Source organism: Puntigrus tetrazona, chromosome 7 (genome assembly GCF_018831695.1).
Source record: "Puntigrus tetrazona isolate hp1 chromosome 7, ASM1883169v1, whole genome shotgun sequence".
NCBI classification, from domain to species: domain Eukaryota; kingdom Metazoa; phylum Chordata; class Actinopteri; order Cypriniformes; family Cyprinidae; genus Puntigrus; species Puntigrus tetrazona.
The window spans coordinates 40456451-40481450 of NC_056705.1; the positions used below are offsets into that span (position 1 = coordinate 40456451).

Consider the following 25000-nt stretch of genomic DNA (forward strand, 5'->3'; position numbering starts at 1 on the left):
GTTCAACATCTTGTTCGTTATAGGAATGTGTGCCGTCTTCTCCAAAGAGATCCTGAACCTGACGTGGTGGCCTCTGTTTAGGGACGTCTTCTTCTACATCGTCGACCTCATCATGCTCATCGTCTTCTTCCTGGATAACTACATCACGCACTGGGAGAGTATCAGTCTCCTGCTGGCCTACGCCTCGTATGTGCTCTTCATGAAGTTCAATGGGAATGTAGAGACTTTCGTCAAAGGCATCATGAACAGAAACCAGGTGGTGGAAGTGGAGGCCCAACCAAAGGTGAGTTCATTCCACTTACTGTCCAACTGTACCTCCATTTGAGTTTGGGACTGGTCGAGAAGTAATTCGGCCTTTGGGCTGAGTATTACTGTAGTATTGGGACATATCATAATATTGGCTTTCCAAACCCAAAGAGAAAGGGTGAGGAACAGAGCTGGTGTCTTGCAGGCTTTAGTTCCTTAAGGTAGGAACCGCAGGTCTGCTAGACGTTGTCCCTCCAGGAGTGGAGTTGAAGGAACTCAATAGGCCGCCAAATAATAATCCACTGTGAAAAAGAAGCATGGATAACTTCCTGTATCACAGGATATCAGATTGGACACTATGGCTGCCCTCACCGGAATATTTTTCTCATCGACTAGTACTCATTCATTTTTAGCATTAGTCGACTAATCGCACATTTATTAAAACACCATTTAAATCATTATAACTGCATAGCCTTATAAGCACTCAAGCACACTCTTAAAGCTTGCCACAGCGCACTGCAGAAGCTAATGATTGTGAATGTGTAAGGAGAAATGGTAAGGAGGCTGCATTAACATTTTAATAAATTTTTTTTTGCTAAACTAGTGCTTACTTTGATTTGGCATTAAGAGATGAATTTGGCAACCCCGACTCATCACCATCGCAGAACTGATGCACCTGTATGCATATTTCATACTTATCTCATAATTGGAAAATAATTTTTTCCATGTGAATTAGTAAATTTGAAAGTACACATTTCGCTCTCTATAGATATGCAGTCATATTTATAAGTTTACACTAAGTTTCATAATCAAGTTTATCATCAACAAATGTAGAGTCTTTACAGATTCTAAAGATTACGCTTATCTGTATGAGCAAAAGTTACAAAGTATTTTAAAAGCAAGTGAACTCACTGATGCCTCCATCATGCTGCAGACCTGACTTTGTCTGTGGATTTATTTATATGTTTTTACTTTTTTTTGTGACTAATACAATTTTGGTCGACCAAGTCTCTTTTGGTCCACTAACAGTTAGTGAACTATTGGAAGCAGTCTTATTGGACACCCTACCTCAGTGTTCGTCAGCGTCCTGAAAGAGTTTGGTCAGAGGGACATTCAAAAGGTTTACAGTAGAGGTACCTCCAGGAACAGGGTTGGGAAACACTATTTTAGACCTGTAACTGGGGAGCATAGTCATGTTCCAGTGTTTCCAAAACCTATTCCTCCAGACCCCGACATAAACATTTTTAAGGTACATCGCTACAACGAGAAAAATAACAACATGCAGTAAATGGTATCAGTGCTTTCACCACAAACAAGTGTGTTCGTAGTTAAGATGTCACACAGGGCGCACCAATTTTTAATAACAAACAGCAAAACACACTGTTTTGTATAGCTAAAATCAGCTGGACACGGATGAGACAGGAAGCTGTACCCATTTACAAATGGCGTCACCCATCTTTACGTCAGGAAAAAGGTGGATCTTTTAAGGGACCGTCCCAAACTTAATGTGGTCTTCACTCGTGCATGTCCATGAAGTCTAGAGCAACATAAGTCCACATCAAGTGCATTATTTGGGAGAGGCCAATAAGATTAGTACATAGTATAGTATTATTTGTTATGTAACATTTGTTAAAAAACACGCCTGTCACAGAGCACTCCAGGGCTATAATATTCTGTCCTGCATTTGTTTGTTGTTGCTACTACATGACTCCCCCTCATGCTATTATGCAGAGACTTAAACTACTACAAGTAACAATTTTATTATAGAGAGCATTGGAAACACTTTCTATAAAGCCTGTGTTTATGATACATTACAAGGGTATTCTTAAGGCATTGTAATGCATTATAAAAAAAAAACTTACAATGTTATAACATCTCATGAATAATCATAAAAACTATTATAATACATTATAATATTTACATACAGTATTTGTTATTGAAAGTATGACTATTTACAACACACAACAAACTATATCGTCTATATATCATATCAATAATAACACATTAAAACTGTTCTTATGAACATTCATGACATGATACAATATAATATAATGTTATTTATAATGCATTATGCATTTATTATAATACCTCACAAATACCTTTATAATGTTTTAGAAGTACAGAAAGTCACAGAAAGTGTTACCAAATCAAAAGTTAATACAAACCATGTTAACAGAAAAGGATGGGGAGGGACTGACCGGTTATTTTGCTGGACAGTTGGGATTTGTGGGAGGACAGGTCAGGATTGAATGGAGAGATCGTTAAAGAGAGCGAAGAGTTCATGAGGATGATGAAGAGTCATATATATTGTGAACACACAAAACTGGACCTGAATCATCCCTCAAATGTTGCCAGGCAACAGATTGATGTTTTCTTCATGGGATGCACATAGACTCAAATGCACACGTTCATGCATGACTGTGAATATAGTTTTGTTTTGGTTGTTCATGAAGGCATAAGCTCTTCATTTGTGATGCAGCAGTCATGGATGCAGCTGAAATAATCCTGCAGGCTTTATGTACCATAATCCATTTCTCTCTGCTACCGCAACCAGGCCTCGACTAACAATAATCATGATCTAATACCACAGTTTAACCTTGAGTCTAATCCCTAACCCCTGCAGCTTTCAAAGCAGCCTCAACCACGGCTCAAGCAGATTCGCAATTTATAAAGAAACTTTAAGATTGTCTGCAAAGCATGTTACTTCATTAATCCCAAATATTTTTGGAAACCTACAGAAGAATTGTGCTGCCTGCAAACAATCCAGGAAGAATGATTCTGTTAATCAAAAATTTGATTCAGAAACCAAATAGCAGCTATATTTTGGTCCAATAAAATTGTTTTGATAGAGGGCATTTCTAGTTTCAACATTTTGCTGTAAATGCAATTAGTATCAGCAGCGTACAAAGTTACCAACATTTGGTTTCCAACCACTCAAAATGGGTAATATTTAACAGTTTGAAAAATGGAGCCTCATTGAGATCCCCGTATCTCTGAAACTGAATGATGAAAATGCCATTGATTAGGATGCATCTAATCAGTTACATTTGAAAAGTCTGCACAATTTTTTGCCGTTTGCACAATTTAACTCAAAACATGCACAGATTCAGCAAACTGGTTTCAGGATCAATGCTGCAGTTACTGCAATCGCATCTTTGCAGATTCTGCAGGTCCTGACATCTGTTACTCCCACAGGATCGTAAGGTTTGGTCAGGTATTAAAAATGTTGAAACCTATAACCTTTGTGTTAGCAGCTCAAGACCTTGAAGGAAAGTAGTGGTATGCGTATCCCTGTTATATAGGTGCAAGGAACTGTTTTCAGAACTATGGCCCAATCCCAGTTTTATATTATACCCTTTCACCTAGTCAGAACAGAGTCCTAAACAGTGTTTCAAGGGTTAAAGAAATGGGGCACCACCACTACACCCTCATATATTTATATTTTCATTTTAAGCATGGTTGATTTGAAGGACTATCTGTTCCTACCCCTCCAACCAAAAGAGAATTGAAACACTCTTGGTCCTTCATGTAAACACACAAAACGGAGGAGTATAAGAGTAGGAACGGGATTAGTCCTAAACCTGTCGGTTCTCCATTTTAACAACTCAACTTGCAGAATCATGTGCATCGTACTGTGAAAGTTTAGTTAAAAGTGACACATTCATGCTCTTTGAGATTTGGCCCCACAGAACTCCTGCATTGACACTGTTGTAAGCGAACGTGGATTAAGGAGTCCTGGCCAGGAGGAGTCTTGCGGTGCTGGATCTCAAAGGAGAGAGCATTGCAGCAGATTGTTGGATTGTGGAGTCTTGCTCGTTGCGTCATTCTGTTCACAAGGGATTAAACAATGTCAAGTGTCGGCGAAGCCCTGCTGGGTTAAGCTGAGCAAATTGTGTCCTTTAGAAAGGAAGAACAAATCTTGGGAAATATCAAAGGCTCCTTGGCCCTCTGCTCGGATCTGCTGTTGTGTTTCAGTCATGGCGACTTAAGTGGGCTGGAGTCATACAGGGTTAGAAAGGTAGGGAATCTCTGTATGCTGATGTCAAAGACATAATATTAGAGATGTAATAAATGCAGTAGAACAGATGTATCTCACTGTGCCATTAGCTTAGGCTGATGTGTCAAGGATGGCCACCGCTGTCTTTCTTCAACGCTAATTGCTTTGACACCAGACAGGTCTCTATGGTGATATGAAGTGAGGTGAAGCGTTTGTGAAAAACAGCTTAACAAAAGGGAAGGGAAAACACACCGGTTCTGTGGGAAGACGCTCTTACTGTGTTTTAATGTTGGTGTAACATGACTCAGAGGCCCAGAGATACACATGAAGCCTCACTTGGTGGTCTTTGGTTCCAGCTCGGTGAATTTTGAATTCTCTAGCTTTTAAAATGAATATATTTGTGTTGTTTTACAGGTAAATATTTCAATAGCATTCTAGGGATTGCAAGGCACAAAAACTGAGTGTAACTCATTTACAGTGAATATCGTAAGCCATTGTTTACTGACAGATTGCATTAAATTGTCGGTCATGATGTTGATAATGTATCAATTTCTGTAATCTTAAGGAAGGATGGTTCCTCAAATATTTCATTAATAATAAATAATATCTAATAATAATAATAATAATAATAATAATAATGATGACATTGTTATTATTAGTTATTTGCTTGTTTGCTTGTTTGTGCTGGATTCTCTTCATTTCAGTCACAGTCACAGAAGTATGTTTCTGGTAAACTTTATTTTACCTTGAATTATTGCTAGAACTCTGGATTTCACGATTATTTGCTCAAAATGCACCAATGATGATACTTATCTGCAACATGGGTAATGCATAGCCTAATTTACAAATCTGGCATGTTGTAACACTGTCAGTTTAAGCCTCAACTATATTAATATTTTAAGACATAGGCCGGGACATGAAAGTAGAAATGACTCATCTTCTCTCAGTCTTTTAATTACTGTCATTTACAGTTCTAACCCTCTAAATGTTTCATAAATGCGGATGATGAACTGTAAAATCAAGATAGAATATACTTGAGAAAATTGTCGGCTAATGGGCTGAAAAGGATTTTATGCTTCTTTGCAGAAAATATATTTATAATTGTTTTAATGAATATGATATAGTAGATTTCAACTGCTTGAATGTGTAATGGGAAAATCTAACTGTATTATCATACAGCTGTAATAATCTAAACGCAACTACATTATAAACGGCAACGTCATCATTTGTGAATTGTGAAAAGTACCATATAAGTATTTTTGCTCTTGATTTTGACACATTAATGCAAGTTTGCAATTGGGTACAAGATAATGTACATTTCCAGATCCTTATTTTTAAATGACAAAGAACTGTTCTTGTTTTAAGAATGTCGAGCTATTTGGCAGTCTATAAATGCATCATCTTCTAAAGCCTTTTTACCAAAGACAAAGGGGTCCTTTTGGCAGCACGTATCATCTGCAGAACTGCACACTCTTTCAGGGTGTTTTGTGTGGGTGTTCTGGGCAGAAATGAGATCGTATGCAGGGTATTTAGAGACTCTTCTGTTTCTGTACTGGTTCAGGTAAAGGACCTTTGTGTGAGATTTGTTACCGACGCTCTGATTATCCCCAAGGATTTAGTCTTACCTTGTGACAAGAGATGGAAATTAGTTTTGGAGGTATGAGCTTTAAAAGCTGCCTGGTAAATCTGGATTTATCTCGAGTGCATAAATAAAATATAGACTAAGAGTGGAGAACGCTAAGATGGTTCCCGATCGCTCGTCCACGTCTATGTCAGTAGCAAGCAGTGGATTTCTGAAATGAAGAAAAGTCACACAACTATATATCATAAAGCATCTTCGTAGAGCTAAAACAGTAATACCTAACTACAGTAATGCAGTAAAAAAAGGTTATCTGTATTAATAGTTCTTACTATCTTTAGTTTGGTTTTCATGATTAGATCATTATTTGGACCATTATTTAATAAATCCTTGGCAAACACAAGATTCCAGTGAAGTCTATGGTTGCAGGCATCATTATTTGGCTTTAGTCAGCATGAAATAAGAACTGACCATACTCTTTCCACTTCATCAGTTTTTTTGGACAAGACAAGATTGGACAAGATTGTTTTACATTCTCTGAAATGACCTGTAAACTGTTCAAACACAGCTGAATTTTTGTCACTTCAGACACGGTCGGATCTGTTTTACTATTTCTTCTTCTCCCTCGCCCTACTTTGCAAATGTGAACGTGTATATTTTTGTAAATATGCTGATCCCAGTGCCAGAATCATCTCGCTACTCGATCGTTTTTAAAACTGCCATTGATCTTCTTCAGCGCATGTCAAAAGTTGCACTATTTTTATCCTGACATTGTCTTAAAAATGTGCTCCCATTGCCGTGAAATGCCTTCGGGCAGCAAACTTCAGTGTTCTTGGCTTTATATAGCACTAAAACACAAGAGATCTGCCTTACAATCGATTCCAGAAGAGTTTAAATCTTCGTGCGTTGCCCAAATGCCCCCAAAAAATTATTTCATGCATAAAACTGTAAATGAAGTATGCTGTTTTGTTGATCATTTTCGGTTCTGAAATATGAAGCGTAAGAATATTATATCTGAAATAATATTATGTTATATACCTCTTTAGCTTTTGTTCTTTAGCATAATTCTGCCGCTTGCTGTTTGAGCAAGGCTTGCGATCTTTAAAATGCTTCAGAAGAGGAGCGTTTGTGCGTCTCACGCTTTTCTGAATGCCTGTTATATAAACTTGTAATAATTTTTGCATATTCTTTTTTCGTGTAGCTGTAGAGATGGTGAATAAGAGCTTTTTTTTTTTCGTTTCCCCTTCCTGATGCTCAAACAGCAGCGAATTCATCCCTATCCCATAATCCTCCCATTTACGCTCTTTGATTCTTACGCTTCCCACTCGTGAACACACACATTTTAGCTGTTCTTCACACAAAAGTGTTGATTGCCTTAGAAGACTTGAAAGAAGTCGTATGGACTGCTTTTAGTTACTTTTAATAGCTTGCCATCCTAAATCATTTATTATATCCAAAAGAGCAGCTTGGGTATTATGCTGAACGTCTTTATTTTTTATTTAGTGGGATAAAAAAAAAGTGACATGAGACGGGAACAGCGTGAGGCAAATATCGAATGCTTCTCATTTGGTGACTCAGACGTGTTCAGCACATATGCAGCGAATCCATGACCTTGATCAGGCTCTTCCATCAAGAACATTAACACAGAGTGAAAACTGTGACAGCCTGTAATGTAAAGCTCTTCCGGCTCGGCTGCAAGCGAAGGTGTGATGCGTTTGCTGCGGATTTTGTGATCATTTTTTAATCTCTCTAATCTCCTTATTAACTAGCTTTGATCTGTCTCTTCTCATATTTGCGAGAGAGCTTGTGACACCTGGGTCCATGTGGGCGAGCAGATAGGTCACGATTATCCTTAGACTCCATTTAACTACAGATTTTAGGGTTGTGTTTTAGTAATCCAGGCTTTTATACCATGAATGGCAAATTTACTTTCTTTTTTAGTATTATTATGTGTTATTATTATAATTATCATTAATATAAAATGCTTTCCTCAAAAAAGAAACCAAACACACACACACACACACATGCATATGTTCTTTTTTAATGCCCACCTTCCACACCTTGTGTCATTTTTCTCGATCAAGTTTAGTCATATTTCACACTGTTAGGCATACTCTGATAGCATTAAAGTCTAATGTAAAAGTTAATTATTTATTTAGTTAATTCATTTAGCATATTTGACCTTTTTTTAAATAAACGAATAAATAAATTATATGCAGTTTGCTCATTTTACCGAGAATGATATACATATATAGATTATTTAGAATACATAGATATTCTTGTAAAACCTGTGAACTTGAGTTTAGTTAAAACGGACCAAGAATAAAGCCTTGGGGAACACCACATCACATTACTAGGCATAGCAGTTGTTCTAGACAGTTGCTCTAGACTAAGCATGTATTTTATGTTACTGTGGTTTCTAATCATTTGAGTTTACAGAAAAACAGGATTTCAGGTTTCTCAGTTTGGGATAGAAACAGGATTGGTTTTAAGCTTTGGGTGATATATGCTCAGTAACAGTCGAGCACACATCAGGGACTAAGTGGTCTTGATGCTATCACCCCACGAATGTTAAAAATAACACATCCTGTCCATATGAGACCAGTGAAAGCTTGACCCTGTAACCACACAAAGACCCTCAGTTCGCCATTGCATCTGTTGCCGCTTGTGTGTGTGTGTGTGTGTGTGTGTGTGTGTGTGTTCACTGTGGACTTAATTACCACGCCTCCAGATCATTGTGTTGATATCAGCGCTCATCAGCATTAGAAGAGTGTCTGAATAGTAAATGTAAATGTGAAATAGAGATGCATATCAATCGCTCTCTTAAATAAACATAGATTACTGTAACGATGCATCCATAGACAAAAAAACAGTACAACATATGTGTGTCTGTTTGTGTGTTTGTGTGTGTTTTCCATCTTTTTTTTTCCATTTTTTTTTCCATTTTATTTAAATATATATATATATATATATATATATATATATATATATATATATATATATATATATATACACACACACAAAACTCTTCCTGTGACATGACTCACTCGTTTCCGCTGACGTTGCATTCAGATCTGCCTCTATTCTGGTGTGCAGCACTCACATTTCGCAATCTAATCAATAACTCATGGATAAGATTAAGTCCTGCCCTGCTTTTTCTTGTTTGATAAGCAGTTTCATTCCAACATACGTCACAATACGGAAATCAGTTGCAGTTTCTATTTCATATTGACTTCATATTGACATCGTCTGCTAACAGGGCCGCATGCAAAATGTGGGACACATATGGAGAGGGATTATTCTCAGTTATAATGCGTATCCTTGTTCACATTCGCGGAACCTAATTCACATGCATAAATATAAAAAATACATAAACAGTCAATAACTTGTTCACGTTATTTACGCCGTGCAGTCAAAGCTTTACATTGAGTTAATGAGTATCTTAATGTGATATGATACCCACTTGAATAATGACTCTTTATTAAATAAACGTAAGAATGAATCAATATTAAGCCATAACACACTCTGCAGCCGCTGTCTTAGTCTGGTCAGTTTTGCAAACAACTTGATTTTACTTCTTGCTTGTAAGTAAACATGCAGAAACATGCATTGCTTTTTTTTTGCGCCAATTAGAATTGAGAATAATCTTGCTCTTTGGACACAATGCTGATTAGAGTCAAGAAGGTCAAGTGTCTTTTTAACAAATCTAATAGTCTTCATTTGTGCCTCCGATGAGGTTTAAATGTGTCCTGTTTATTGAAAGTGCTTTCACGCCAGAGAAATTTCCACTATGCACCATTTTCGCTAGACAGCATTATTAGTAAACCCAATGTAGATCCATTAAACGCAGACATCATTCCCATTCCCATTCCCATTGTGGTGTTCCTGTCCCGCAGTCAGCCGCTGTGTGAACACGAAATGACGAGTGTGTATGTATGTAAGGAGATCCCGTCAGTCTGTGTTTGATCCTGGGCAAGGTCAGTCATGACGAGTACTGAAGGTGAGGAGCTGCAGGCAGAAACCTGAGGCTCAATCGATTGAAGCTATTTTAAAAGATTGGGGAATTAGCTAATGTTGAAGGCAGAGCAGAGGCGCAGGACTTTCCTTACTGAAGCATCATATGATGCTGCTGCTGCTGCTCTGGGATTGCAGCTGGAGAAATACTTGCTGTTGCTGGGTGAATTTGCACAATGCATACGAAACAGTTTTTCTTTTCTTTTTTTGCAAAATCACGATGGTTTAAGTGTTGGTTGGTGGCCATTGCGCTTTTTCATTCACTTTTCATTTCACTCAGACTATGATGCAATACGATACAATTAGGAAACATTTAAAATAAAATTAGGATTATTACATTTTCAAATTCCCTCAATGTAAATGGTGAAATAAATTGTTTAAAAAAAAACAATAAAAAATTAAATTTACCCAATTCTTTTATTCACTTAGATGCTTATAATATCATTTGTAATTTGAAAAAAAATCGTAAATTAGTGGCCAAAGATAATGTAATATAATATAGGATAATATAAATTCTTAAATTGCTATTTTAATTTATCATCAGTATTTGATATATTTCTTAGAGTTCCATTTATAGATTTCTCCTCATCCTCATTTCAGTTCAAATACCCCGTTCAGCATTCAAAGTGTAAATCTGAAATTCTTATTTTATGTACAAAGTGTAGTACTTTTATGAAGAAATATGAACGTGTATTTGTGTGTAGATGCGGGGGTCATGGTGCTGCTTACCAGGTTAAAGCAGGTCTGATTGCAATCAGTCTCAGTGATGAGGCTTGTCAAAGGCTAATTATCATAATTACTAAATTTACTTTATAAATGTTCATTCAGCAGCCTGCGATCATAATCATAACCTTCGCCAACTCTGTTTTGTTGGCCCTCATTCCTTCTCCAAGGTGACCCTGACACACACACACACACACACAAAAACACACACCATGACCTAAATAAAATGAAATTAACCTTATTTATTTATTGCCAGAGTCTTATTTAAGATGTATCGTACATTCATGTCAGAGTTTGGGGCTTTTTGGTAAGATTTGGTAAGTAATAGGCTTAATCTTTAATCTGTAATGCCTCCAATTAGTCAGCCCAGCTCTTCTTTTTATCAGCTTTACTTTTGATTCCTATCATCAAACCTTGCTTTGAGCCTCTAAGAGAAAACGTTACTACGTTTAGTTAACATCCCTGAGCACAGATCCACCTTTTAGCTGGTTACAGGTAGTACATGTACCAACATAAACTGGTGTCAAAGCTGAGGCAGTGATATGGTTGATTGTATTTTTCTCATAGTGCCTTATTTTGGGAACATTTCTACTAAATGTTGGAGATTGATGATTTGGCTCCTTTGTGATTTGTCCTGAAATCCCCTGTAGGTGATGGAAGTGGCTGCTTTTGTAATTAGTTCTGCTTGCAGAAAATTGGGTCAGTAATTAGGAAGTGGGGGAGGCAGCAGATTTATTTGTTTATTCATGCTTTTATCAATAATATATATATTTGCACAGTTAGGTATTTATATATTTATGAATGTATGGTATCTTATCGTTATTGTTTTTATTTTACTCTAATTATTTGTCTTATTTTTTATTTATGTGGAGTTATATTGGAAATTTTATGAAGATACTAGACTTTAGTGTTCTCAGTTCTCTGAATGCAAATAGATTTTAAAAGGTTGAAAAAAGGTATGGGAATGGATGCTTATTTTTAACACTCTGTACTGAGTGAACTGGGTACAAATTGATTTTCTCATTTTTAAAATGGCCTTCCAGGGCTCTATATTAGAGCTAATTTAGCCCTAAAAGCTCATTTTAGAGTCTTCTTCATCATAATTGAGGTTCCAGTGGTTCTACTTTACCTGCTGAATTGATGACCTTTCAGCTCGATAGTGCTTTGATGCAGTTTGTTGGATTGAGGACATTAAAATAATACAGTACACAGCTTACTCTGACAAGAACAACACACTCCATGAGACCATCTGAATGTAAAACCGTTCTTGATTGAACTGGATTAGACCGAGCCGTGTGACTCCAGGCTGGGTCAGATTGAACGGTTTCAGTCTCATTGGTTTTTGGGTGTGGTCCTGTCTTTTTACTCAGATCTTGGAAAGCGCTGGTGCAGTAAAAGTCATTTGATGTTTAGAGGCTAAATGTTTAAACAGCACACACTTGGCATCATCAGAGGTCACACAGTCAGTGAGGTCATATTCAATAACACACGTTGAGTGAGGTCACAGCACACACTTGGAGAAGTCAGAGGTCAGAACACTTTTTGTAGGCTCAGCAGTCACAGAATATACTTTGTGAGGTCAGAGGTCAAATGCTAACTCATTTAGTAGGGTCTGAGGTCACACCACAACCTTGGCAAAACCAGAATACTCACTTGTCACAAACTCCTAGTTGAGGTCACGGCATGCATTTGGTGAGATCAGCGGACAGGATAGATGCTTTATGAGGTCAAAGGCCAAAACACACTTTCAGTAACGTCAGAGTACGCACTCTCTGAGGTGTGAGCTCAAACACAATGTGTGAGGTCAGAGGTCAACATGCATTCTTTGAGATCAGAGGTCAAACACACTTTATAAAAAGTGGGAGGTCAAACACACTATATTTACAGGTCAGAGGTCAAACACACTGTATGTACAGGTCAAAGGTCAAACACGCTGTATGTACAGGTCAGAGGTCAAACACTCTCTGTGAGGTCGGAGGTCAAACCCACTTTATAAAAAGTGGGAGGTCAAACACACTATATTTACAGGTCAGAGGTCAAACACACTGTATGTACAGGTCAGAGGTCAAACACACTGTATTTACAGGTCGGAGGTCAAACACGCTGTATGTACAGGTCAGAGGTCAAACACTCTCTGTGAGGTCGAAGGTCAAACACACTTTATAAAAAGTGGGAGGTCAAACACACTATATTTACAGGTCAGAGGTCAAACACACTGTATGTACAGGTCAGAGGTCAAACACACTGTATTTACAGGTCGGAGGTCAAACAAACTATATTTACAGGTCGGAGGTCAAAGACACTGTATTTAAAGGTCTAACACGCCATATGTGCAGGTCAGAGGTCAAACACGCCATATGTGCAGGTCAGAGGTCAAACACACCGTATGTACAGGTCAGAGGTCAAACACACCGTATGTACTGGTCAGAGGTCAAACACCCTGTATGTACAGGTCAGAGGTCAAACACGCCGTAGTTACAGGTCAGAGGTCAGACACGCCGTATGTACAGGTCAGAGGTCAAACACGCTATAGTTACAGGTCAGAGGTCAGACACGCCGTATGTACAGGTCAGAGGTCAAACACACACTGTCGGTGGATGTTGTTGGTGTGTGTCTCTTTGAGTCTGATGTCTGTGTTCTGTCTGCTGCTCCTGTCTCTCATCTCTGTGCTGTTGTCTCTTCTCTTTCTCTGTGTTTTGTTCATCTCTTGACTGTGAAGTTGAGCCCTACTGCAGTGGAGGATGACAGCAAGCTGTCGGTAAGTATTGTGTGTGTGTGTGTGTGTGTGTGTGTGTGTGTGTGTGTGTGTTTGTCGGTCCATGTACTCGTGTTTGTGCGGTGTTGTAAAGCATGATGTTTATGTAATGAAACCCTGTGATCCACGATAGAAGAAAGATCCACTCATGGGAGTATATTGTTATTTACTTATTTTTAAAATATATTTTGATGACAGACAGAGAGAGATGGATAGATTCATAGATAGAAGGAGAGAGAGAGAGAGAGAGAGAGAGAGAGAAACGGCACCTTGACATCTGCCAGCTCTGATCCCTGATCCTCAGAGCAATTTACTCAGTGTTTGTCTCAGCACAATACACACACACACACACACACACACACTCTCCTGACACCTGTACGGTTGTGTTAATCAGCAGCTGACTCTTCAGCTTGCCCTGACATGTTGCCATAGCATCAGCTGCTCTGAAGACAGATGAAGCCCGCCCTTAACCCTTGACCCCGGTCACCTTGACCTCTGAAGGGTCAGGACATCCAGACCGCTTTGATTGATGTGTTTCTCCTCCTATCACAGGCCAAACCCCGCCTGCAGAGAGGAGGAAGCTCCGCCTCTTTACACAACAGCCTAATGAGGAACAGCATCTTTCATCTGATGATCCACACACTCGACCCTCTCAGTGAAGGTAACACACACACACACACACACACACACACACACACACACCATCCACATTTAGTATGAGCAGAATAGTGATCTGAATTAATTCAACTTAATATTAAGCCATACAGGTCTCATTTGTTAATATTTCTCATTTGTTAATATTCATATTCAAGTAGTTTCCTGAATCCTGTGAAGACAACAAATTATCTATCTATCTATCTATCTATCTATCTATCTATATACATAACGTAGGGGTCCCCTTTACATTAAGTGACATTAACTACTATGCACTTACTTTGGGTTGTAAGAGATGGATCAACAATGTAATTAGTAATTGAAATTAATTACAGATGTAAAAATGTAATACAGATGTAAATCTTTTTACAATGTAAAAGCATGCACGTGCACAATAAGTGCATTGTACTTTAAATGATCACAGTTCATTTTATTTATTTTTATCTATTTAATGAATTCCTCAAGTGTTTTTTTTTTCCCTTATTTTAAATTCATTTCAATTTTAGCAACACACGTTTATTTATAAAGAAGGTGTGCAGGTAGTCTCAGACGGCCTCAGAAGAACACTCCTCACACGTTCATCACGCTGCTCTCAGATCAGACCTCGGTTCATGCTTTCACACAACTGTCAGCTTCTGTCATGCTAAAACCTGTCCTGAAGTAAAGCTAAAGCGATAGTTTAATTAAAGATGACTCATGCGTGCATTTATAAACAAACCAAACCAAAAACAAAAAGACATAGTTGTAAGATTTCTTTTCAATGCTTTATCAGTCCGTATGTATTTTGTTAAAGTTTACATTTTTAATTTTTTTGGGGTCTTTGAAGGAATGAAATTCTCAAGTTGTTAGAAACCTGTATGAATGTCTTTGTTCTGCCGAACACAAAGGAAGGTGATATTTTGAAGAAAGTTTGTAACCAGGCTGTTTTGGGTCACCATTGACCTTCATAGTAGGGAAAAAGATACTATGGAAGTCAATGGTGACCCAAACTTACAAACTTTTTTCCAAATATCTTCCTTTGTGTTCGACATTCACACAGGTTTGGAAGACTTGAGAATGAGCAAACGATGACAGAAATGAAGCAGGAAATAAGCCAGCGAAACATTTGATGGCTATCTGAACAGTAGCACATCTCATCTTTTTATTCACTACATGGCTTTGCGGTAGAGCTAAACTGTGTTTCTTTCAGGCTTAGACTCTTTTTTCATCTCTTTCTCTCTCTGTCTGTCTCTCTCTGTTTCTCTCTGTCTGCTGTTTCCTCAGAATTCGCTGACTCTGGTGAGTTATTCTCTAAATCTCGTTGTCATCACAGTCCCGGCTGAAGCTGCCTGTCTCTGTTTATTCACAGCATTCAGAGACACTGTTTCTTTCAAGTTTTCACGTGTGTTTGTCACTTTTCATTGTGTGTTTTTTTTTTCCTCTCTAAAGCTCCATCTCATGTAACCCATAACCCTAACATGTCATGTTGCTCACATGTGCGTAAATAATGACTGATATGTGAATATATGCGTTTTTGTAGGCACATAAAAAAAGATAGTCGATTGATTTCATATAAGAATTTTTTTAAAAATATATATATATTTTCTCCCAAGCACTGTTTACTGTTCCTCCATGTCAGTGACTGTAATATTAGCACAAAATCGTGTAAACAAATTAGATTACAGTTAAATAACTTCTTGATCTATTAAACGTAACCCTGAACTGAAAGAAGCTTGCACTGGCTGATCTTAAAACATATCAGCGCCTTAAGTTTTGTCTCAAGATGCACACAAGTAATGCTTTTTTCTAAGGCATGTTTATAAAAACTTACTTAAATCTATGAATTGAACTATGGCCTAATCCTGGCCTGTCTGTGTAACTGGTCATAATGTCTATACATATATATATATATATATATATATCTGTCTATCTATCTATCTGTCTGACTCTCTCTCTCTATCTATATATACATATAAAATTATATTTTCAAATACTGTTACTATAAAATAATGTGTGTGCGCGCCTGTATGTTTAGCATATTTATGAATCTATTTTTTCATTTGATTTAGTTTGTTTTTTCTTACACCTCAGCTACAGAAAGCTGACTTTCCTGTGTTTCTCGCAGCATCGCAGCGTCAAGCATTACATAAACCCAAAGACACGCCGCGACTGCGTTCGTTACGCTCTGTATTAGTTTTAGTATTTGTTTTAGTGACCAGCATCCCGCCTGTACCTCGGCACGTGGACTTCTGGAGTAAAACACCCTCCCCAGATGAATTGCATAAGTTCATTAATTGATATTGAACACATGATAAGTGACCAGAGCGTGTTTTTTTCCACACGCACACGTAATTCATCGCTTCTCGTCACACACAAGCTTTTTACGCTTCTCAGACACGACAAACGTTGCATGCAGTGAGTGTGAGAGTGTGTGTGTGTGTGTGACCTCTTGCACGGCAGTGTGTATTGATTATTGAGCTCCAGCGCCGAGCAGACACTATTTTTGGAGCGGTCTGTCTGCACACATTCATAAAGATGCTGTGAACCGTCATAGGATCTCGCAGCCGATGGCATACGCATGCGCAGACGCTCACACGCACCGATAACCGTCTGGTCGCGTCTTTCCTGCGACCTTTGTTGACGTAACGTGAACACACTCACGCAGTCGCACACCCTTTCCCGACCGAATCGATGTTAAAAGCTTTGCGCCGCTGGGATGAGCGGTCAGCAGCTGCAGAGGTCGTCCTGCAAGGTCACTGCTGGACAAGAGCAGGCTTCTGTCATCTATGATGTACACAGCATTTAAAAAAGCATAAATAAAAGCATTGATTTTCTTCACGCCAGTGCTATTATTAATGAAAAAAATGCACTACCTTAAATGAAGCATTTTTAAATCTTTGGCATCCACTGTTCATTATATTTCACGCGATTCTAAAATTCGTTTTAGATGCAATGTCCTCGGTTAAATATTAAAGTCCCCTTCAGATCATTCATGTATAATATATAAAGCACGACGGATGTGTTTTTTAAAGCACGTGGGACTTTAATCAATTTCATTTGCTCAAAGTTGAAGCTAAAAGTCACGACCTTGCGACTTCTAACCACCAGCCAATCAGCAGTCAGATAGAGGCTGCACAGTAAAATGAAAATGGCACGAAAATCAACTTTGCTTGGGATGAGAATGATAAATTATGCATGAAATAATCCGTTATAGCATTGCTATTAGTCTCACTTAGTCTGACTGATAAAGTTTGCAGCTCATTCTGGACAAAAAATAAAGTCTGAAGATGTTTAAAATATTAATGATTTGGTATGCAGAGCAAAACAGAATATTAGAACGATTTCTGAAGGATCATGTGACGCTGAAGACTGGAGTAATGATGCTAAAAATACAACTTTGAGCGCAGAGATCAATTACATTTTAATGTTTGTTAACATAACTGTAATGATATTTCACTTTTTTAAAATCGTGTAAACTTTACAGATTAATTGTGTTTAAATAAAGTAAACTTTTAGGTTCGTAACGCATCACCTCGATATAAACATTTTTGTCATTTTGTTCAGTTTTTTTGCACTTATGCCTGTGAGATCGGCCTAGAGAAAGATTTATTTAGACCACATCACCTCCTCCTCATTCTCACTGACACTTCTACATGTTTTTGTGTGTGTGTGTGTGTGTGTGTGTGTGTGTATTTGTGCCAGCGTGTGTTTCCTTACCCGTGTCTCTGTGTGTGATATTATAGAGCTGGGGACTTATGGCAAGCTAAAATATTATCACTCAATGACCGAGGAAGGTAAGCCTCTTTCTGTCAACCCTCATGTTTCTCTCTTTCTGCTTCGTCTCTCTACCCACGATGCCGTTCGTTCATGCGTGTGTGAGAGAGAGGTTTCTCCTCCATTTTTAGTTTCATGACCCTCCTGCCGAGATTTCACTAACATAAGTGCAAATCGGGGTTTTCATCCCTATTTTATTATAGTTTTGAATTTTCGTGTTTTTTTCTATCATTCTGTCCATGAATGACTTAATTTATTTATTTTGGTTGTTCTGTTTGTTCTTGCTTGTTTATAATGAATTTTGATTTATTTTTGATTATTATTTTTTTTATTGTAATGTATGTTCATCCCTGTAAAGCCTGACATATGAAATACTAGTAAACTTTATTTATGTGACTTTAATTGAACTTTTAAAGAATGATAATTTAATCTGTTTGCATTGGTGTTTTTTGTTGAGCATCATTTTGATACGTTGGGCTCTTATGACTCATATTGTCTAATAAAGTGAGAATATGCAGTGAAAAGCAGCTCAATTGTATTCAGGGACTAAAACTGAGCAGAAAAAAAATGTAAGCTGAAAAGTAAGATTACATTTTTATAAAAAAGTACAGCAGATACTGACATAAAATAGAGCAAATATCATTAGTCGTAACGCAATCCAATGCTTATTAAAACATGAAGAAATAAATGCTCCTCAGAAGATGTGAGATGTTTCGGAGGCTTCTCCGCTGAGGAACAGAGAGGGTGAAGCTTCTGGAAACAAACGCTCCTTAAAAGATCCTGATCGGGTCTGAGACGCAATGTTTTCTCTAAAAACAATGCTAAAGAAACCTAAAAGATCGCTCATACGACAGAAGACATGGAGTAGATTCTATACGTCAGGTTTCTCATTAAGGTTTTGACTTAAAGGCTTGAGAAATGCATCAAATTTAATAAAATAGGAATTTTCTAGCATTTTAATTTGAACACAAGTAGCCTTTAGCAGGTTTGCAGCATGAAAATACTGATGGTTCGTCCTGAGCCTGTCCAAACAGACGCTTTAAAGAGTCTCTGATATCACCTGGCAAGGAAAGATCAAGCCACGATTAATGACTTTCGCTAAATAATAAACAAACCTAAAAAATAGATCCACGCATTAAAACTGCTGCTTTTTATAGTCTCTGAAACGCATGAACCAGAGCGGTGGGTGGATTGTACGCCAATGAGTTTTCCGATAACAAAGTTGGTCACGTCTGTAAGCGCTCGGCAATCCGTGAGACTGCATTCAGACACACGGAAATAGATGGTAAGAAACGTACGTCATGGTGTTGAGGCCGAGAGTGAGTCATTCTATAACTAGAGTTATGCAGGGGATAATGCAATAAAAACAGCCCGTCTCTCTCTCACGTCTCGCTAATGCAATAACGGCGCTTCTTAGACATCTGTTATGGCTGAATTGCTTAACTCTCGTTGAGGATCCATAACATCGAAGACAACAGTTTGTGTGTGTGTTACTCAGAGTAAAAAGCTTCTAATTTTAGTTCCCTCCTCCGTACGAGACTTTAATGTTATAATATTCAGCATGGGAAGGTACGCTAGTTAATATTTCATGTCTCTATTTAGAGAAGCTCTGCTTGTATTCAGAGCAACCCAACAATAGCCCACACAATACCTGTCTGAACTAGACGCCTGTGAAAAAGAAGTGCACTTAATTCAATTGAGTAATGTGCACTTGGAGAAAGAAAGAAAGAACGAGAGACAGAGAGAGAGAGAGAGAGAGAGAGAGAGTCGTAAATAATAATAGAACAAATGATGAAATAAAAGGCTGCAAGTGACACTTTCATGACTCTCTTAATGCAATTAAAGGGGTCATACAGTATGATGCTATTCTCAGTTTTCCTCTCTTTGGAGAGTTACAAGCTGTTAGTGCATAGATAAGATCCCAGACGTTGCTAAAGTCTCATAACCATGAGATATTCTTTATGACAAAAATGACTCGTTTAAACACGCCCCCACTTCTCTACATCACAGAGTGGGTTTATAACTCCGCCCAAATGTTTAACCAAAGAAGGAAGGCGGAGCTATTATTGTCGCTGTAGTGTTGCCGTGGGCGCCATGTTCTGGAGACGTTGTTTTTCGTTGTGAAAGTCAAACTGCTTCGTTTGTGCTTCCAAAAGAGGACACGACTAGAAATCAGTGTTTAAGGTGTATTCAGGAGTTCAGCACATTTACGGAGAACTGATTCCTGAACCTGAAGTGTATGCCGACTGTGAACAGACTATAAAGTGAGGCGATTCAGTCTGGCGCTTGCAGTATTCAGCCAATCAGATAAGACTATCCTGACTACCCTACTAGTAACTAACTCCAAAGCCACTTTATATCCCATACGTCCCAGGCGAGTTAATGATGCGTAGGTTGGTAACATGCGTGTGTGTGTTGATCGGGGTCACCGCACCGATCGAGCCAGACTGGACAGGACAGTCTGTCTATCGGCCAATCAGAGTCAACGATTCCTCAGGAAGCTCAAAGACATTCACCGATCATGATGTTTTCCATTAGTCAAGTGAGACCAGTTCAGCACGCGTTATTATATCCGTAGCTTTAATGCAAGCTGGTGCACGTGCGGTTTCATCCGGAAAACACACAGAACGAGACGGGAACACGCTACTGCTGCCGTCTCTCTCCCTGTGTGTGTGTGTGTGTGTGTGTGTGTGTGTGTGTGTGTGTGTGTGACCGCATGCGATTCCACACCGATGGATCCTGAAAGGTTGTGCAACTCTATTGATGTTTGCTTCGTGGGTCTGGTGCTGCTCTCCATGCTGAGTTATAGACTGTCTCTAATCTCCTGAACCAGCAGCAAGCAGCTGTGTTTACTGTGCTGTTGGTTTGAAGGTTGCATTAAAGGTCAAATGGTATTTTGACATTTTTCCAAGCTCTAAGTTACAAGAGGCTGTGCTAAACAGTGAATGTAGATGCGGTTTAAAGGCGTTACTGTTTATGGCACGTGCTGGAGTGACTGCTTTCATTAAAACAGATTCATTAAGTCAGGACTTATTTGTTAAAGTAGCTATATACATTTAAACTATGTGGTATCTGTGAATAGTGTGCAGAGATGAGCTCGTGAAACAGAAAAAAAGAGTGCTTATGATGTGATGAAATACTTTAAAAGTAAAAGTGTTGATAATAGCAATTGCAAATAAATTGAAATGTATTATAGATCCATTTTGCTGCACTTAAATATGACTTTATAGGTAATCTTTATATGTAACTTGTAATTTGTAAAATGCTTTCTCACATTTCTATTGCATGTCGTATTTAAATATATTTAAAACTTCTCATTTGTAATGAATTTCAATCTAGTTCATGTTTAAATTATAACATTTTTAAAAGTCGAGCACTTCACAAATGCTAGTGCTTTAACAAACCGAAAAGTTTCACGACATTATTATGAAGTGTATTTTTTTTAATTCAAAGTATGTTGAAAACATAAAGTGCTACAAGTATTATCTACAAGCATAGTTTTGTAAAAATACAAAAAATAGGTTAACAGGTACTTTACTTTCTTTCAGTTTCCAGAAAAGGTGTAAAAAGAAATGTTATACGCTTTTTTTCCAGGAAAATTTCGCGAGAAGGCATCCATCCTTCACAAAATTGCCAAAAAGAAATGCCAGGTGGAGGACTCAAATGGAGTTGCTGGTAAGTGCTAGTATGAAGAGCTGAGGTCAAGTAACTTCACTTATCTATCTCTTTTAAATCCACTGATGAAGTGAACAAGAACCGATGTGATCAGGTATAAAAATGTCCTCAAGGTTACTATTGCTTGTGCGCTTTATAGAAATGAAAGGAAGTATCTTAATATGACTTAATCCCATAATACTGCTTGTGTGTTGAAGACACACACGGACTTTCACTTCAAGTGGGAAATTATGTTAACAGTTTCATATTAGCATATTAGCATCAAAAGCAGGGCGGTTGAGAGCAGCTTCTTTGATGTGACCACAGAACATCTGTAACCCTTTCGAAACCATTTACTTTCTCCGTTTCTGCCGCTGCAACGAACCTACCATTATAATGTTTTGTAGACAAAACGTTTTCGTTTTCAGATCTTAGCATGAGACGCTAAACGCTAAAGCAGCTAAGACTACAGCGCGCTAGACCCGCTTTAGAAGGATGTGCACGCTTAAACCGGCCGTTTAGTAAAGACAACCTGACTTGACTCACTTCATTTCTGTTTGTGTTACAGATAAAAATCTGCCGAACAGCTCAAATGTCGAGGTGGACGTGACTCCACCGATGAACGGCACCGCTGGACAGGATGGAGATGCGGTGAGCTGCTGAAACCACACACTATATAACCTTTGACTACAGAAATAGAAAAAGGCCAGCATACTAAAAGCATTCTGAGTCGACTCAGGAGTTAGAAAGATATGAAGCAGTGAGTATGATCTGCTGTTTATAATAAAACTGGGTTCAGTTATGTCTGGAACAGATAATAATAACAACAATAACATGTCAGGCTGAAATGCAGTTCATTAATATTATGTCAAAGAAAGAGGAAAAAAATTCAAAAAGAGATGAGAGATCAATCTGACCCCGAAGGAGACAAAAAGAGGTCGTTTGTGTTTAATATCTCCGTCGCTGTTTCAGTGTGTTTTTCAGTGGTTCCCGACATGGGAGGAAATAAATCCTTAGCACAGCACATTACATGATATAAAAAAATTAATACATTTTTGCGTATATTTTTTGTAGTGTGGAGAAGAATTATGTTTAATTCTGACATGGAACAACCTTGCATATAGTTCAGTGGTTTTTATTTCACTAGTATAACACGTTTAACAAATTCTGAGCTAGTAAACATTGGAGGATTTTTCATGAATAAATAACGAAGAACGAGCTAAAATAAACCAGTAGATATTGGCGTTGGGATTATTGTTAAGACTAAAACCGTAAAATGCGTGAAAAAAAGTTAATTCGGCGACATTTCTTGAAAAATAAATGAAACGCAATGAAAAAAGGTAACAAAAAGATATCGCAGCGATGCTAAAATAAGACACACGTGCTACTGTACGCTCAACTCATTACACATGTTTGGATGCTAAAAAAAGGACAGAAAGTGAATCACAGCGCTGACTTTGGAAACAGAAGTGAAGGCCAAGTCACGACAGGACTGTAGAAAGCTCACGCTCATGATGACTCCATGGAAAACACATTTGACCATCCGCCTCCCTCCTGCTGGCCTGCGTCTCCTCACACACACACACACACACACACACACACAGAAGATGAAGCGCTCTCATCTTCTGCCCCCTGTTGGCACGGCAACATGCCAGCAGAACAGACGGCCCAGCATGCACCGAGAGACCCTCTCAATGTCACCGTGACAACCTGCTCACGAGAGCCATCACTCGTGAACTTTAGATCAACTCAAACACAGCGCTCTTGTCACGAGCAGACGAGGACTGGGGTCACACTGTCTATATTTTTACGCATTTTTAGTCGGAGCAAACTAGAGCACATTCACCGGAGGTCAGACGTGCTCTGAACGCTGCCTTTTAAATGTAAGGTGACATTATGGACAGGAACTGCAAAAACTATTCTCTTTTTTATCGCTACATTTACTTGAGAAGCAAAATGACTTCAGATACGAACAATTCTTGGACAAAAAGAGAAAACTAGCTCAGTTTATTTGACACAAAAAGTAGTAATGCACACAACTTATATAAATAATAATAAGACACCTAAATAAAATTAAACATTATGTTTCAAGATAATTAAGTGAGTATATTTGAACCGAGAGTGAAACAGAGAATTAAAACCTGTTTTGAATTGAACTAAGTTAATCTTTCTAAGCTCACTGGCAGATATTTGTTTTAATTTGTATTTTTTTACTTCAGGGTTCTTCATTTAAGAATCTGCGGACATTTACACTGAAAAACACAACTAAAAAAATACTGTGGGAATACATATATGATATATCTAAGATGTAACAGCATCTGGAAAAGTCAGCTCGTAAGAAAGAAATCCATCATCAAGCTCCTGTTTTTAAATAAAACACGAGCCCGTGATTCAAAATAACGCTTCCTCCAGTTAAAAAAAGTGGTCTGGTCTGAATCAGGAGAGAAATCTGCAAAGATTAAAACCGCTCTAAACAAACGTGGCCTCTCTTGCTTCACGTTTTGATTAAAAATGGCCTCTATTCTGAAGATTTAAGTATATTTTTATTGTATTGGAGAGAAGAAAGGACCGAGGAGCCATCCGTCCGGTAAACCCCGCCATGCGCCGAATCAAACAATGCATTATTGATGAAGAGGCAGATTCCTACTTTTAAGATTGTTTTATGTCCAGACAAATTGTCCTGAAAGTTACTAAAAAAAAAAAAAAAGAGTGGGAGGGCCGGGAGACGAGACGAGAGAATGAGAGCGGAGCCTGTGCAGAATCAAACAATACATTATTAATGAAGAGAAAGGTTCCAGCTTTTAGGATTGTCTGATGCCTGGACAAACTGTACTGGAATCTTCAAAAAGTAAAGATACGTTTGATGTTCTGTATTTTTAAGAACCGCAATGAGCATCAAAACTTATGTTAGACCATAACTGTAAGTGTTTTGATGCGATGGACCACCGATTATTATGAGCCCTTGCTATATAAATGTAGTCTGCATAACTATCTTCTACATCTCTAATATCTAAAACAATACATAAACTCAGGAACTACCTTAATGACTATTAATTCGATTTTGGAGGCAAAAGTCTGGTCACACTTTATATTCCCTGATTCACGGTACTTTTATTGTACAGCGTACATTAATTACAGAGTTTTACCAAATAAAGTGTCATTTTTACATAACTACTTGAAGAATATCATGTTGTATTAATGATAATATGCTGGGATGTTTGTAAAATGGATGCTTCTGAATGTGAGCGTCACACACATCCAGCTTGGTATCTATGTGTTTTGGTAGATGGTAGGTTTGTTCGGTGGATCACGGACTACAGAGATGCTGCTCCGAAATCCTGTGTAACTACGGTTCAGAAAAACGGTTCGAACTGTTTTAGGTTTGGATGTGGTGTAGGGCATTGAGTTGTAGCAAGAGTCCTCAAATATTTTAATTCTGAACGATCGCAATACATAATAGAAAAGTGCCAGGGCACACGTATTGAACCTGTGTTTTAGCGACACTCTGTGGACATTTCTCTTGGAAATTGCGACAGAACGTAAAAAGCGGTGTTGAACAAAAAGTGCAAAGAGCTACGTATTTTTATGAGACCAGCTTGTAAAAAGTGCATAAACGAATAACGCA

General features: G+C 38.1%; 1 protein-coding gene across 5 annotated transcripts in view; it reads left to right on the forward strand.

The window, feature by feature from the left end:
- LOC122349179 (sodium/potassium/calcium exchanger 2-like) overlaps positions 1-25000 on the forward strand; it is a 33564-nt gene that overhangs the window by 2242 nt on the left and 6322 nt on the right. Inside the window, exons 2-8 of one of the 5 annotated variants that reach the window (XM_043245120.1) lie at positions 1-283; positions 13279-13317; positions 13867-13975; positions 15232-15246; positions 17691-17741; positions 21316-21396; positions 21944-22026. The exon at positions 1-283 is cut by the window's left edge and continues 681 nt beyond it. In XM_043245120.1, coding sequence (XP_043101055.1) covers positions 1-283; positions 13279-13317; positions 13867-13975; positions 15232-15246; positions 17691-17741; positions 21316-21396; positions 21944-22026 — 661 coding nt within the window. The remainder of the gene's footprint in view (positions 284-13278; positions 13318-13866; positions 13976-15231; positions 15247-17690; positions 17742-21315; positions 21397-21943; positions 22027-25000) is intronic. The other 4 variants (XM_043245122.1, XM_043245121.1, XM_043245123.1 and 1 more) reach the window with 4 other exon arrangements.